The sequence below is a fragment of the Alligator mississippiensis genome, chromosome 5 (assembly GCF_030867095.1).
Source record: "Alligator mississippiensis isolate rAllMis1 chromosome 5, rAllMis1, whole genome shotgun sequence".
NCBI classification, from domain to species: domain Eukaryota; kingdom Metazoa; phylum Chordata; order Crocodylia; family Alligatoridae; genus Alligator; species Alligator mississippiensis.
Window position 1 is genome coordinate 148239853 of NC_081828.1, and position 14968 is coordinate 148254820.

General features: G+C 41.6%; 1 protein-coding gene across 4 annotated transcripts in view; it reads right to left on the reverse strand.

Annotated features, from left to right (window-relative positions):
- The window catches only part of LOC102558191 (ubiquitin-conjugating enzyme E2 E2), a 331636-nt gene that overhangs the window by 51839 nt on the left and 264829 nt on the right, over window positions 1–14968 (reverse strand). For all 4 annotated transcript variants that reach the window (XM_006271829.4, XM_059728852.1, XM_019497978.2 and 1 more), the window contains one exon: window positions 10749–10881. In XM_006271829.4, coding sequence (XP_006271891.1) covers window positions 10749–10881 — 133 coding nt within the window. The remainder of the gene's footprint in view (window positions 1–10748; window positions 10882–14968) is intronic.

Consider the following 14968-nt stretch of genomic DNA (forward strand, 5'->3'; position numbering starts at 1 on the left):
AGAAATCTCTATATCCGATGAAGTAGATAAATTGTGAACAACCATAAATTGGAGATAGGCTGGGATGGTCCTGTTTCACTTCTAATCAAGCTACATGAATCAAGATTATAGAATTTTTCTCTTCTAGCTGATCATTCCACAGCTGTAAGCAGGGCACAAGGTTTTCCACTTAAAAGGAAAAGAAGATTGAAAGGGTCAGTGACCTCTTGCTTAGAAAATGTTGAATCCATTTAAAGGCAGGAGGTAAAGCTGAAAGATTGAAAAGAACCATGTCCAAAGGACAAAAAGATGAATATCACAAAGAACAAACTACTAAACACATTTCTTATTTGCTATTTAATTGAAAATAAACTATTGCTACTGGCTTATGATCAATTCACTATTATTAGGTCTGTGCCTATTTCTTCAGAGACACTGACAAGAACTTTTATGAAAAGGAAGGGATAGACAGTATACAAGATCGTGAACTGTGAGAGAAGGACTGACTGAAACAATACCCAGATATATAATCTTGGAATACACCCGGGTTTTGTGTGGATTTGGCCTAACCTTAAAGTTCTATAGAAAACAGAATGGCTCCTCAAAGTATACTTTTTGATTCAATTAAAAGAAGCCTCATGATTCTATCAATCCCAATTACTGGAAGGTACAAGAGATGGGGATGTATCAGAGATGAGCATGTGACATCAGGTCAACTTTTAGAACAGCAGATACAACGAGAAGAGAAGAATGGAGATGGGAAGATTTAAAAAAAATGAGTGGAGTACCCCTATAGCAGGGCGTAACAATTTTAAAAGTGATGGAGGAGATAAAGAGGATAGCGATCAAACTCTGGCCTGCAGGGCAGACCCGGCCAGTGGGACTCCCCAGGGGTCCAGAAATTTGGTGGAGGGAAAGCAGTAGCCCCGCTGACAAATCTGCCCTGCTGACAAATCTCTGGACCTATGGTGAACCCCAGGCCTTGTGTGCTGGATCTGGTGCCCAATCTCAGTGTGCAGGGCTAGGTGGAGTAGTTCCAGGCCCCAGAACCCTATCTCAGTGTGGGGGCTGGGAGGGGGTGGCACTGGACCCCTGGGACCCAACTTGGTATGCAGGGGGCAGGAGGGAGTTATGCCAGGCCTTCATGGTCCAATCCTGGCATGCGGGGCAAGGAGGGAGCAGTGCCAGGACCCAGGGCCTGATCTGGCCCACAGATAGGCTCTGGACCATTTATCAAAAGGTTGGGCTTAAACTGATGGAAAAATTTGAAAGGGAAAATAAAAAAGCTATGAAGCAAACACTGAGTGGCCACAATATTTAATTATTTTAATGTGATAAGTAAAAGGAAGAAGAGAGCATGGCAAAAGAGGAAAGAACTAAAAAGTACAAAGGAGTAGTTTAACAATTTCATAGAACAAACAAAAATAACTTATTTATTTGTAACCTTATACAGACCCCCAAATTGTCCTTTTTTGGCATGAATAGCTTTGCATACGTAAAACATTTTCAGATTTAAGTGTGTACATTTTCCAGCCACTAGAACTTGTACACTTTGGGGTTGGAGTTATAAAATGTAATGCCAGATACTTGTGTGCGCACAAAAGGTATTGAGACCTCTGTGAAAACAAAAAATATCCAACTCTCTGGCCCAATGTTAAATGGCATTTGAACCATAATAGTGTCACCAACAAGATATTTTCATAATTTTAAAGTTATTTCCCCCCCTTCCCAGCACACCAGCCACACACATAATGGATTATATGACATTTGAAAACAGATCGGAAGAATAGATTTTGGGAATCCTTCCATTGACTATAATGGGTTTTGAACTAGGCCCTGTAACAATAACTGTTATGTGACATGGGCATTGGCCTTTGAAACTTCAGTCTGGGTCATGGGATTTCATCAAGTTTCTGTTTCTAGCCAGCACTTCTGTGGTTGTATACTGGGATTATCAATTTTGACAGTGTTTGTTTAAATGTTTCCTTAGTTTATGGTAAGAAAGGATACAATAGCCCTCCCTCATAAGTCTGAAGAGGAATACATGAAATTTGCCATAGTAAGACATCTGTTACTATGGCAGGCCGTTTCAATTATGTACCCATATGGAGCTAAACTATTTGGTATTGCTAATCCCAAACACTAAACAACCAAACCTATGAGATTGACTTCTAAATTAGGAGACTGAAACTGCAATATGGTTTGGTTTCTTTTTTATTTGTCTGTTGAATGTTTTGGACTTCATATTTTCAATAACTATGAGGAAACAAAGTTTTAAAAAATCATGCTTAAATTTTTACATGAGATTCACATGATTCCAGGAGTTATGTCTTTAAAAAGAGCACCCAATATCTTGATGCTGGAATAAAATATAAGATGTGGCAACATGACCTATGTGCCACTTGTACACAATGCTTTCTACTCAAGTTTCCACCTCAAAAATACATTTTTAGGATACAGAATTAAAAGCTGGGGGAGGAGGGGGTAGATTTAAAATAGGATTTCCCACCAACGTATTGATTGCAGCAGTTATCTTGTGACAAGCCATCACCTTCCCACACTGTTTTAACTCAAGGGACTTCCCAAAGGGTTTTACTTGTGAGTCACTTTCAGAGGGTACGGAGAATATGCATAATAAAAATATTAACAGAAGATTCCTAAAGCTAGATTTGGAGATAGAAGTTACTTACAACAATGGTTGAAAGTTGATGGAATAAGAATACAGAAAATATTAGCAAAATGTTAGTTAAATCTGATACTGGTCCCCTGTAAACATGCACCAATTATTTTCGTATGGATAACAAGTTTCTTTGTAGTAATTGTTAGCTCTACAATAATACACCATCAGTACTCTCATCCTTTATCAAGCAATAGCTTTTTATACGATTTATATGCACATATGTTTTACAAAGACAATTGGAAGTGAGAATAAAGACACACAAAAGAGCTATTAGAAAGCAGGATAAGAACTTCCCTATTGCTTAATATTTCATTAATAAGCAACACACGTGCACAACTCATTTTGCAAGATAACAGAGTCACCAAAACATAACTGAATGTGGACTGAACAAGTCTTTCCCTCACTGTGAGAAAGCAAGCTGGACCTGCACTTTCTATTAAAAAAGGACACATTGCTTCAAATCTGAAGTTCAATGTCAACAGAAAGAAGAATAAATCCCCCACTCTCTCATATTTAGTCCTTTACGTAGTAGGACTGCAAAAATATTATTATGATTTGGGTTCCCTTGTGGTTTGGCATTTCTGAAGGAATTTTAAGTTGCATAGAGGGTGTCAATATCCCCTCTGGGATTTTTTTGGCTGAGGAATTTGTAGTCACTGGTCTGTTGATAGGAAACCAAACAAAAAAAAGGCAAAGCAAGCAAGCAACCAAAAGAAGAAACCTGGCTAGATATCAAGCTTTTTAGCCCCTTCTATGCAGCATGAAGGGGCTGGAACCAGGGACAGATCTCTTTCATTTTTTTAATACCACCTTCAGTTCTTGGTGCACCAGAAGATTCAAGTGACTTTAAGTGCCTGAAATTCAAACCTTTCAGTTGTGTAATGCTAGTCTTCTGAATTGGAAAATTTTGGTTAAAACTGCAGTCACTGGGCTATATGAATCTTGACTATAACATTTTTCTTCTTGGTACTGCACATTTAAACTATGGTTCACCCCGCTTACGTGTAGATTTGCGGATAAATCACTTAGCCATGTAAACATACAAGTCCCAATTTTTACCTAATGCATTGTAACAAACTCCAGCTCTCTGCATATTTGTTATGTGCATAAACCATTTAGTATAGCATTTTTCAGCCCTGGTGTCCCCTTTGTAACTTCGTATGCTCATAATTGGAGTAAAATTAACTGTTGCTGTATCCAGGGTTTGAAGTATACTCTGACTCGAGAGGCTCTGTGGCAGGGGCAGCCAGAAGCTGGAAGGAGCTGCTGCTGCCAACACCTGAGCTGCTTAAAAAGGTGCGGGCTGGGCCAGGGGTTCTCGTCTCTTATGGGGGGGTTCAGCCTTCTCAAGCCTCCCCATACTTCAAATCCTGGCTGTATCTGTAACTGTGCTCCCTTTAACTGGGCAGCCAGACACAGTGAAAGGAAGCTGTAAAAGAGGGTGCCTATAGATGTTTAGAGACCTCACTCTTAACTCATGCTGCTTTACACAAAGTGCCAAGAGATAGAGCCCCACCGCCTCCAACCCAACAGACATTCGCCTGTTGGGTTGGGGGTGAAGGGGGAAATCAAGCCTGCTTGCACTGGCCCGGTCAACAGGTGGGGGTGCTCCTCTCCCAGTCCTGCTTCCCCCCCCCCCCCCCCCACTCTGGGGTTGTCAATGGAGAAGTGAGGGGGAGGGAGCAGCAGTGCCTGCTGCTTTGACCAGCCATAGCTGGGGTGGGGGGTGAGGTGGAACAGATTCCCCTTGCCTTGCAGGCCCCCTCGCCCCCAGCTACCCTGGCTGGCATACTGCAGGGAGCCGGGCCTATGAGATGAGGGCAGGGCCGTTCCTAGGTTATGGCAAATTGGGAAGACCATCCTGGGCCCTGCGCTTTGGTGGGGCCCCACAGAGCTGGGAGAAGCAGCCATGGCCCCTCCCATAGGGCTCGGCCGGAGCTGGCAGCTCAGCCCCGTGCCGTGGAGGAAGCACGGAGACCCTCCTTCCCCTTTGCAGAGGTACCACGTCCCCGCACAGTGTTAAGGGGGTCCTGCACAGGCTGATTTACCCTGGGCCCTGCACTCCCCTAGGATCGGCTCTGGTTGAGGGGCTCTGTTTCCCCCCCCCCCCCTCAGCTCTGGCCAGGGAAAGCAGCTGACAGCTCCCTCCCCCTCCTGCACTGACAGCTCAGGGGCAGACTGGGGCTGGGTTGGTGGTCACCAGTGAGTACCAACCCAGCCCTGCAAAGTGCAAAAAATTAACCCTGGAGGGGACACAAGTTCCCTAAGGTGCTCTGCTTTAGAGCGCCTTCAGCTAATACCTCACTTGACCAGGGTTAATTGTTTGCTTAATTGGCCATTTAAGAAGTGCTCTGCAGCCATGCACGTGTATTACGTCACGGCTGTAGAGCGCTTTCAGGGGCCCAGTCACGTAAAAAATGGAACTTGTGTAAGTACCCAGAGCTGCTATTAAAAGCCTGGAAAATGAAGGTAGCTAGTGTGCTTCATGGTTGCATTCTCCTGTCACTTCAAAGATTTATAATAGCAGTTCCGAAAATCAAGCTTAATTTTCAAGGCCTGTAAGAGCAGCCTGCAACTGTCTTTTAAAAACCTTAAAAACTATTAAAAGTCCCAAAACTAACTAGATATACTTATCTTCAAGTCTTCTAATAGTTTAAAGGCTGCTATTAGAAGCCTGAAAAATGAGGCACCCTAATCAATTTTGGGGCTGTTAATACCAGAAATCTGACAACACTGGGTACTGAATGAACATTGTTCATATGAAGTTTGGATAAGAGAATATTCCAGGGAAGTGCACAACTGCTTTCCTTCCATCCAGAGGGAGTATGCTATACTATCAAACAGCAAAGTTAGGTCATCACCAAACTGTAGATTTGCCACATCATGAGATGATGTCAGAGAAAGTGCAGTTTACTGAATCCCATGATGGAGTCTGTGGGACAGCAAACAGATTCAGTCTAGTTCTAAGACTATATTTTATATTCTTTTTTCTGCTAGCATCAACAGCTCGGATGGCTCCACGCTCTATTTTATGACACACTAGTGAAATCATATTCTGTTAATGATTATTTTCATTTCACTATTTTATCATGGTAGTTGATTAAGAACACATGGACAACGGACCAGACTACAGCACACCCCTGCGCCATCTAGTCTGGGAAACCATATCACATCATCCCAATCATAATATGATAGCACTATTTTAAAACATCTGAGTTTTTGCTCCCAATACTCCAATTGGCAGGCTGCTCCAGAACCAGACTTCTTTAATGGTTAGAAACCTTCCTCGAATTTCCAGCCTAAAAATTTATTCATGGCCACTCCATATCCCTTTGTTTTTGTGCCAGCACTGTCTTTAAATAACTGTTCTTGCTCCTTACTATTTGCTCCCTAATGTATTTATGAAGTAAAATTGTATCCCCTCTCAGCATTTGTTTTGCTTGACGGAATACGTGAAGATCTTTTATAGATTCATAGATGCTAGGGTCGGAAGGGACCTCAATAGATCGAGTCCGACCCCCTGCATAGGCAGGAAAGAGTGCTGGGTTCAGATGACCCCAGCTAGATGCTTATCTAACCTCCTCTTGAAGACCCCCAGGGTAGGGGAGAGCACCACCTCCCTTGGGAGCCCATTCTAGACCTTGGCCACTCGAACTGTGAAGAAGTTCTTCCTAATGTCTAGTCTAAATCTGCTCTCTGCTAGCTTGTGACCATTATTCCTTTAACCCTCGGGGGCGCCTTGATGAATAAAACCTCACCAATTCCCTTCTGTGCCCCCATGATGAGCTTATAGGCAGCCACAAGGTCGCCTCTCAACCTTCTCTTGAGGAGGCTGAAAAGGACCAGGTGCCCTAGTCTCTCTTCATAGGGCTTGGCCTGCAAGCCCTTAACCATATGAGTGGCCCTTCTCTGGACCCTCTCCAGGTTATCCACATCCCTCTTGAAGTGTGGCGCCCAAAACTGCACGCAGTATTCCAACTGTGGTCTGACTAGTGCCCGATAGAGGGGGAGTATCACCTCCTTGGATCTGTTTGTCATATCTTGCATCTGCTGATGCACGATAAAGTGCCATTGGCTTTTCTGATGGCTTTGTCACACTGCCGACTCATGTTCATCTTGGAGTCCACTAGGACTCCAAGATCCCTTTCCGCTTCCGTTCCACCAAGCAGGTCATTCCCTAGGCAGTAGGTATGCTGGACATTTTTCCTCCCTAGGTGCAGCACTTTGCATTTCTCCTTTAGTTTCCTTTCATGAGATAGACTCTTTGTTCTCTTGGTAATTCTAATAACCCTTTAACCCTTCTAACCCTAATTACATACTATATATGGAAAAATTATAAATTTGTTATAATATTCCAGGTATAGAATCTAATTATTGGAGGTTTGCCTTAAATCTGTTCCCCTATCACTGCACATCTTCCAGTTCATAGTCATCTGCCTGGGACATGACGGACAAGAATTGTACACAATGGACACATCTACATGTGTACACTGACTGCGCAGTAACCAAAGTTATTGCACAATACCGAGGTATAGCTACACAAGCATGCCTGTACTGTGCAGTAAATATGGCAACTTACACCAACTTGAGCGTAAATTTAGGGTCGGAAGGGACCTAAGCAGATCATTCAGTCTGACCCCTGCCATATGTAGGAAAGGATGCTGGAGTCAAATGACCCCAGCTAGGTGGCTGTCTAGCCTCCTTTTGAAGACCCCCAGGGTAGGGGCGAGCACCACTTCCCTTGGAAGTTGGTTCCAGATCCTAGCTGTCCTGACAGTGAAGTAGTGCCTCCTCATACCTAACCTGAATCTACTGTCAGTCAACTTATGGCCATTATTCCTTGTTACTCCCACTAGTGCTTGGGGGAACAGGGACTCTCCCATTGCCTGCTGGTCTCCCTTGGCTAGTTTGTAGAGGGCCACCAGATCCCCTCTCAGCCTTCTCTTGTGGAGGCTGAACAGGTTCAGGTCCTGTAGCCTCTCCTCGTTGGGCCTGCCCTGCTGCCCCCTAATCATGGAAGTGGTCCTCCTCTGGACCCTCTTGATGCTGGCCACATCTCTCCTGAAGTGCAGCACCCAGAACTGGACGCAGTACTCCAACTGCAGCCTGACCAATGTGGCATAGAGGGGTAGGATCACCTCCTTGGACCCGCTCATGATGCATCTGTGGATGCATGACAAGGTGCGGTTAGCCTTCCTGACTGCGTCCCTACATTGGCGGCCCATGTTCATCTTGGAAATAATAGTGATTCCAAGATCCTTCTCTGCCTCTGTGCTGATGAGAAGGGAGTTCCCCAGTCTGTGGGTATGCTGTTGGTTCTTCCTCCCCAGGTGCAACACCTTGCACTTGTCCATATTGAAACCCATCCTATTCTCATTCGCTCACCTCTGTAACCTGTCGAGATCTAGTTGTAGCCTGTCCCTCTCTTCTAGCGTGCTCACTTCTCCCCACATCTTAGTGTAATTTGCGAATTTGAACAAGGTGCTTTTCACCCCCTTGTCCAAATCGCCGATGAAGATATTGAACAGTGCGGGCCCGAGGACTGAGCTCTGGGGAACCCCACTGCCCACATCTCTCCAGGTCGAAAATGACCCGTCCACCACCTCTCTCTGGTTGCAGCCCTCAAGCCAATTTGTGACCCAGCTGACTTTGTAGGCGTCAACGCTACAGATGCCTAATTTTTTAATGAGGATGTGGTGAGAGACAGTGTTGAAGGCCTTCCTAAAGTCCAGAAAAACTATGTCCAACCGCGATACCTGCGGCCAAGGATTTTGTGACCTGGTCATAGAAGACCACCAGGTTGGTCTGACAGGACCTGCCTCTAATGAACCCGTGTTGATTGCCCCTAAGCATAAACTCCCCTGCTGGTCCCTTGCAGATGTGCTCCTGGATAACTTTCTCAAACAGCTTCCCCAGGACGAAGGTAAGACTAACGGGCCTATAGTTTCCTGGGACCTCTTTCCTCCCTTTTTTGAAAATGGGGACTACATTGGCCCTTTTCCAGGCATCAAGCACCTCACCAGAGCACTATGAGTGCTTGTAAAGCTGTGCCAGGGGTCCTGCAATGACCTCTGCCAGTTCCCTAAGCACTCTGGAGTGGAGATCACCAGGACCTGCTGTTTCTTCCATCAGTTCTCATCCCTGTTAGCCAGTTCCATACCTTACTTTATAGTCCTTACACTAGCTCTGTTTTCTCAAGCTTAATTACCATATTTACTTCAGTACAAGATGATTCTGACTATAAGACGTCTCCCCCAATAATTACATTCTATATATGGAAACATTATAAATTTGTTATAATTTTCCAGGTATAGAATCTAATTATTGGAGGTTTGCATTGAATTTGTCCCCCTACCACTGCTACAAGAGGGAAAATAAAACTGGGGTTTTAGGTAGCCCCTTTGCTTTTTGCATCCTCCCAACTTTTTCCCATGGCAGCCTCTTCCCTCTCTCCCAACCATCAAATCCTGTTCTCCCTGAGCCCACAGAACTGGGAAGCAAGTTTGAAAACAATAACTTTGAAATTAAGCATAACTGTATCAATTTGCATATAATACCCACACAATTAGTACATCCAGAATTGATGCTTGTTACCTTATTTTGAAACTATTGCAAGTTTTACACAGGGACACCATAAACACACTTTTGAGGAACACTTTGGCATGATTAGTCCAAAGCCAAAAGGCTTGTGATTTACTAAATAGCTTATTGGACTGGCCCCCACCAGAGTCTACAGCATTTCAAGCCATGGTGACCCCACAGCATATGTGTTTACTCCCGATACCCTCCATAAAGGATCTATGTGCTAATTAACCCCCTACTCATGACTGGAACCAGTTGTTCTTGTCACGAGTTCTGGAATCCTCTAAGAAATTATATACAGATGAGGCATAAGGGAGCCTGGTCCAGCTTTACCTCATGGAGGGTGGGGCCACAATAATCATATACAACAGGCTGAGAGAGTGGGCAACAGAGGGATTCTAGGTGAACAGTATGGGATCCCATTTCATGATGTTTGCCATGCACTTAGGGCTGGTGAGGAAACAGGAATCATTGGAAATGGGAAAGAAAGGTGCAGTTCAGTTGGGGGAGTGAAGAGGAAGTCACTATGTCTGCAATGTAGTGGCTCACTATGACTTGAAAAAGAGTCGGTGGTGAAGGGGACTGCATTTAATGGGCATTACCATATATCTTATTCAGATGGGCTGCACTAACGTATCCCTGTGGTAGGTTCCCATCAGCAAGTTTGCCAAATGTGAGACATTCGTTTTATAGCCATGCTCGGTTTTGACTGTACTAAGTCAACTTCATTGTTGGTTTCCATTGCCGAGCACATGCTGCTTTTGGTAGCAGTTCAATGATAAACAATGTATTTAGTGAGATTTCCTTGTATATGGTTATAAAATGAAGGGCTTTTTTCACCATGCTAATTGGGAGAAAATATCTCATCTTGTATTCAAGTAAATACAGTAACATTGTGTGTGTGCGCGCGCGCGCGTGTGCACATGTGTGGTAACAATATGATAACATATGTTACTGTAATAAATGTTTACTGATGTTCAAGTAGATATAGAATTTACTGTTCAATATGCTTATTCCCTGTAGCAATGTTGTTTTTACACCATCTTCCATGATACCATCTTTACTGAAAAGTGAGTCAAAGTGGTCATTTACTTGTTGTTTTTGCATAGCACTAATAGATAATGTACTGATTAACTTTAATCTAAAACTACATCAGCAGTGACAGGTTTTGCATACTTATTTTAAATGCATTACTTGAGCTGTATAACTGTATTTATGTCAATAATAGTAATAAAAAAACCTTCTGGAATTTAACAATTTGACAAGAGTCTGATTTTATTGAATAAATGCATTTGAAATCTTGGACAGTTTTTCAGACTTCTCCTTTTAAAATGCTTGGTTTTAATATGATTTTCATGAAAGCTTTTATGCCTAATCATGATTCTTTAACAACGTGCACCCCCCCCCGCCATTACAACTACTATTAAAAATAGGAAGTAAAGGCATATACCATTTATTATTTATTCACTGAGTACTGCTATTAGACTATTAAGATCCTTCTACTAACCTTAGGTGGTTTAAAAGGATAGTCCGGTGAAAAGGTAATGTCAAGGAAGAAAACTCCACCTTCATATACGGAACCTGGAGGCCCAAGTATAGTTGACCTCCATTCATAAATGTTGTCTCCTTTGGGTCCAGCACTAAAATAGAAAGCAAAAATAGGACATAATAACCACATAAAATTAAGTATATAGTGTATCAGTTACACTAATGGTAACATTGGCTTTGCAATCACACCAGAAGTGAAAATGATATATCACCTTCACGAAGTTATTCCATGATAATATACATATCTAGTGTCATCAGTTTCTTTGCCCAAAGTGATATTCAGGCACATAAATGTATAATAATCACTGTGTTAATAAATTATTCAAATAACTTTGGGAAATTAGCTGTCTGACTGCCTCACCTAAAGTATTTTAGTGGAAGGACATGATACGGTGTTTACAATAAAACAAGACAGAGGCTTCTTGTCTCTCAGCCATTCAATTACTTCCCTGCTGACCTCATCACTAGGTGGCATAGTAGGAACACATGTTATTATACAAGACTGACTGCATCAAAAATTTGGTGCTGTAATAATGACCCAGTGCCTGGATTTTCTAAGGCACTCCAGTGACTAATACAGGAGGATTCTTTACAATTATAACAATGTTGGGAAAAGCTTACAAAAAGGAAATGTTAATCCCAGTTAAACTTTGTTAATGCAAATTCCTGACTTAAACTATCTAAACTAAAATGTACATAATATAGTTCTCTACATGGAAATAGTAAAAGCTCTCAATTACTCAGTCAATTTTTAAAGCATATTGAAAACTAATATACTTTTTGTGATTTGATTTCTCTAGGCATCAAAGTAGGCTCTTTTCAGGGAATACACTCACTCTCAGGACCATATATCTTACTCAGTGGGCATGTCTACATGAGACACATACTGTGCATTAGCCTAAAAACACTGTGCAGTAGTGTGTCATGGTAAAAACCGTGCTAGTAGTTTACTGCACAGTGTCATTAGGCTAATGTGCAGTAAACATCATTAAATAACTGCTTGCCGGCGCTACTGAGCAATAACTCTAGGTACAGCACATTTAGTTAGTACTTTGTTAAGGAAGTACTAAACTAAATGCGCAGTATCTAAGGTGCATTAAGGAATGAACAGATGAGGCCGGTGTGGACTTCCAGATGCACACTAGCTTTTATTCTGTCTGTATCTCTACTTTAGTTTAGTAAATATGGATAAGATATTCAGGTTTAAATCCTGAGATAGTTATTAAATAATACAAATAATACATGCCTGTGTTTAAAGAACCCAGGGAATATCTTTAGGTTCCCTGCCTATCAACAGAAATTGGCAACTTCAGATCATATTTCTAGTTAGAATCAATTATTATGGTGCCTTGTGGACACCTGTCTCCTATTTTTCAGCAAAGGAAGTGGTGGCAGATTTTTTCAAAATAAATGACAAATTATTTTCTTAAGGCATTTCTTGAGAAAAAGCTCTTGTTATGATTACAATAAAGAATCCCAGACTATGCAAGGTTTGTGAAGTAACTGTGTACAACAGATGACAGCTCTTGGCTTTGCTCAGTGCCTCACAATGTATCCAAGGCATACACTTATTATACGACATCATGTCATGTTCACTGCTCAACTATTCATTTTATTCACTGAAAGTGAATAAAACCCTCTTTCACCTGAAATTCCTTGGGCTCCCTTCATTAAAACTTCTGAGTGCAGGATTCCCAGCATACAGCTGGGTGACTTAGTACTGTGCCATGTACCAGTTCATTAGTCATGGTATCTATATCAATTTTCTATAATAGCCGCTAATGTTTCTTCAATTTCTACTCTTCACTCTTTCTTAACAAAAACGGGTTGCAGAGAATATAATGTTATTGAACTATCTTTTTTTATAATATCAGCCACACTATCAAAACCAGCAGTTGTTTTAAAGACAAAATCTGTCTTTTTAAGCATCACAACAGCAAAGGTGTTGCCATCTATCTGTAGCTTACAGTGTCTATAATACATCAGGTTGCTAGCTGTCAAACAAATTTAATTTACCCAGTTCTCAGTTTGCATTAACCTTTGAATAATATACCACAGCTGAGACAGCTGTAAGAAACAAATGAGAGAATGAATAATTAAAAACACCTCCACAGCCTCTGGAAAGACCAATCCCAAGCCATGAGGACAGGTTTAATTGTGACTGAACTAGATATTAAAAAGGCTAATTGTATTTTTTACAAACCTAAACGAATGGTGGGGCCTTGGCCACAGTCACAGTATGTGTGGTACACAGAAAGCAAAGCCTAAAAGCATCAAAGAAATAATTCAAATTAAAAAGGTGCAAGTCCTAATGGTAGTTGAGATCATACAAAAAAAACCCAATCCATAATCTGCAAAGGAAATTTCTTTCCATTCCTTACAGACACATTTGCTAATAGTTGTAAAAAATAACTACTCGTTTCATACTGGAAAGCTAAAAGGTAAGTGACATAAATGTCAATTGTACAGAAAAGGCTAGAAAAAGCAAGTAGCAAAAGAAAATGCTTCTTTTCCTCAAGTTCATTCAGCCAGCAGAGCAGTTGGGCCCTTTTTTGGTTCTGAGTACTGTGCATGTGTTTTTGATTGCAGAGGATCAAAAACTAAAACTTATCATTATAATTATGTATCTATAACTTACATAGGCTATTTGTTTGTTCTGCCTACTTGTTTAACAGCTTTAGCATTTGAAGTTAAGAGTTTTCTAATTCAAATATTTGGAAAATTTCCCCTTGGTCAGTTCAACTGTTTTAGTATGTCCAGGTGCAAGCCTAGGCTGACAGAACTGCATGGACGTTGTTTATCTAACTGTAAGTTACCTTTACAGAAATGTTATTATTCACTTATTTATTTTAAAGAACAGCCACAGTCAGGTAGAGTGTAGCAGTGTTTTCACTGTCTGCATATTAGAAAACTTGCTGGAAGCAAGACGGTTCAGTTAACAAGTATAATTTCATGTCCACAATCCACAGCTGATCAGGAAGGGCAAGGGCATAACATTTGTTCTGTTTCACATTAATAATACTAAATTTGGAGAGGTGTATTATATTTTTTTCTTTCCTCCCTAATTATTAAGCCTCTTATTTACCCTTGATATTGGCAACAAAAGTGACAATCCATCAGGCTTCACCAGAGAAAATTCCCATGTGTAAAAGGTCTTAGTCAGAGCCTTATTTTTTAACTTTTATAATGTAAAAAGATCTAATTGTTCTTCTCTCTATGTGGATATCTGCCCAATACACTGGAGCCCAAACCTTTTACATTAAGCATGATTTATATTCCAGCTCTATTAATGTAACTGGCAAGTGAACCATGTATCTCAAGGAAAATAAACAAAACAGGTGAGTGTTTGAAATGATGTTATCTTGGGAAGGACTGATTCAGCTGAACTTCAGTTCAGCAAAGGGCAAACTAAATCCATCTAAAACTCAACAGACCCAGAGTCAGAGTATGTCTATGCTGCTTGTCACTAACCTGTTGTTCAATCAGTCAGTTTCAATGGCAGGATAAGGAAGGTGATAGCAGCTTCGTGTGGAAGCAGCTGAACCATAAAGATAAGGGATAAAGACCGATCCATTGTCAGATATGCCAACAGATCAGCGTATTGGTCTCCAGGCTTCTTAAATCTGAGCAACTCTGCATGACAATCGAACAATAAACAGATGATAATTCAGTGTCATTCTGGAGAATAGGATGAATCTTGCCCATATTTCTACCATGTGTTTTGGGTGGAATTTGTAACAGAGCACTGAGCAGTTATAATGGGAGCATATGTACACACACACGCGCGCGCGTGCACGCGTGTACATACACCCACGGGGTTCACACACACACACACACACACACATATATATACATATACCCATGGGGTTCGGGGTTATCAATGACATGTCAAAAGATGGCTCTCTACTTCCATTACTCCCTTATAATTGACCACACATGCCACTATATTATATCCACTGGGGAGATTCTGTTGCAGAGTTCAGCGGCAAACTTGCAGGGTGGGGAGATAGCTAGTTAGTTCTGTTCCTTCCCCTTCGGAATTGTATCAATGTCCAAGTACTGAATTAAGAACAAAATAACTTGATACTTAATAACTTATAGGATGGTTTCCTTTATATTTCATTCTCCAGCATGCTTCACTTACCACACCTTCCATACTGCTGTAGTGCTTAACATATG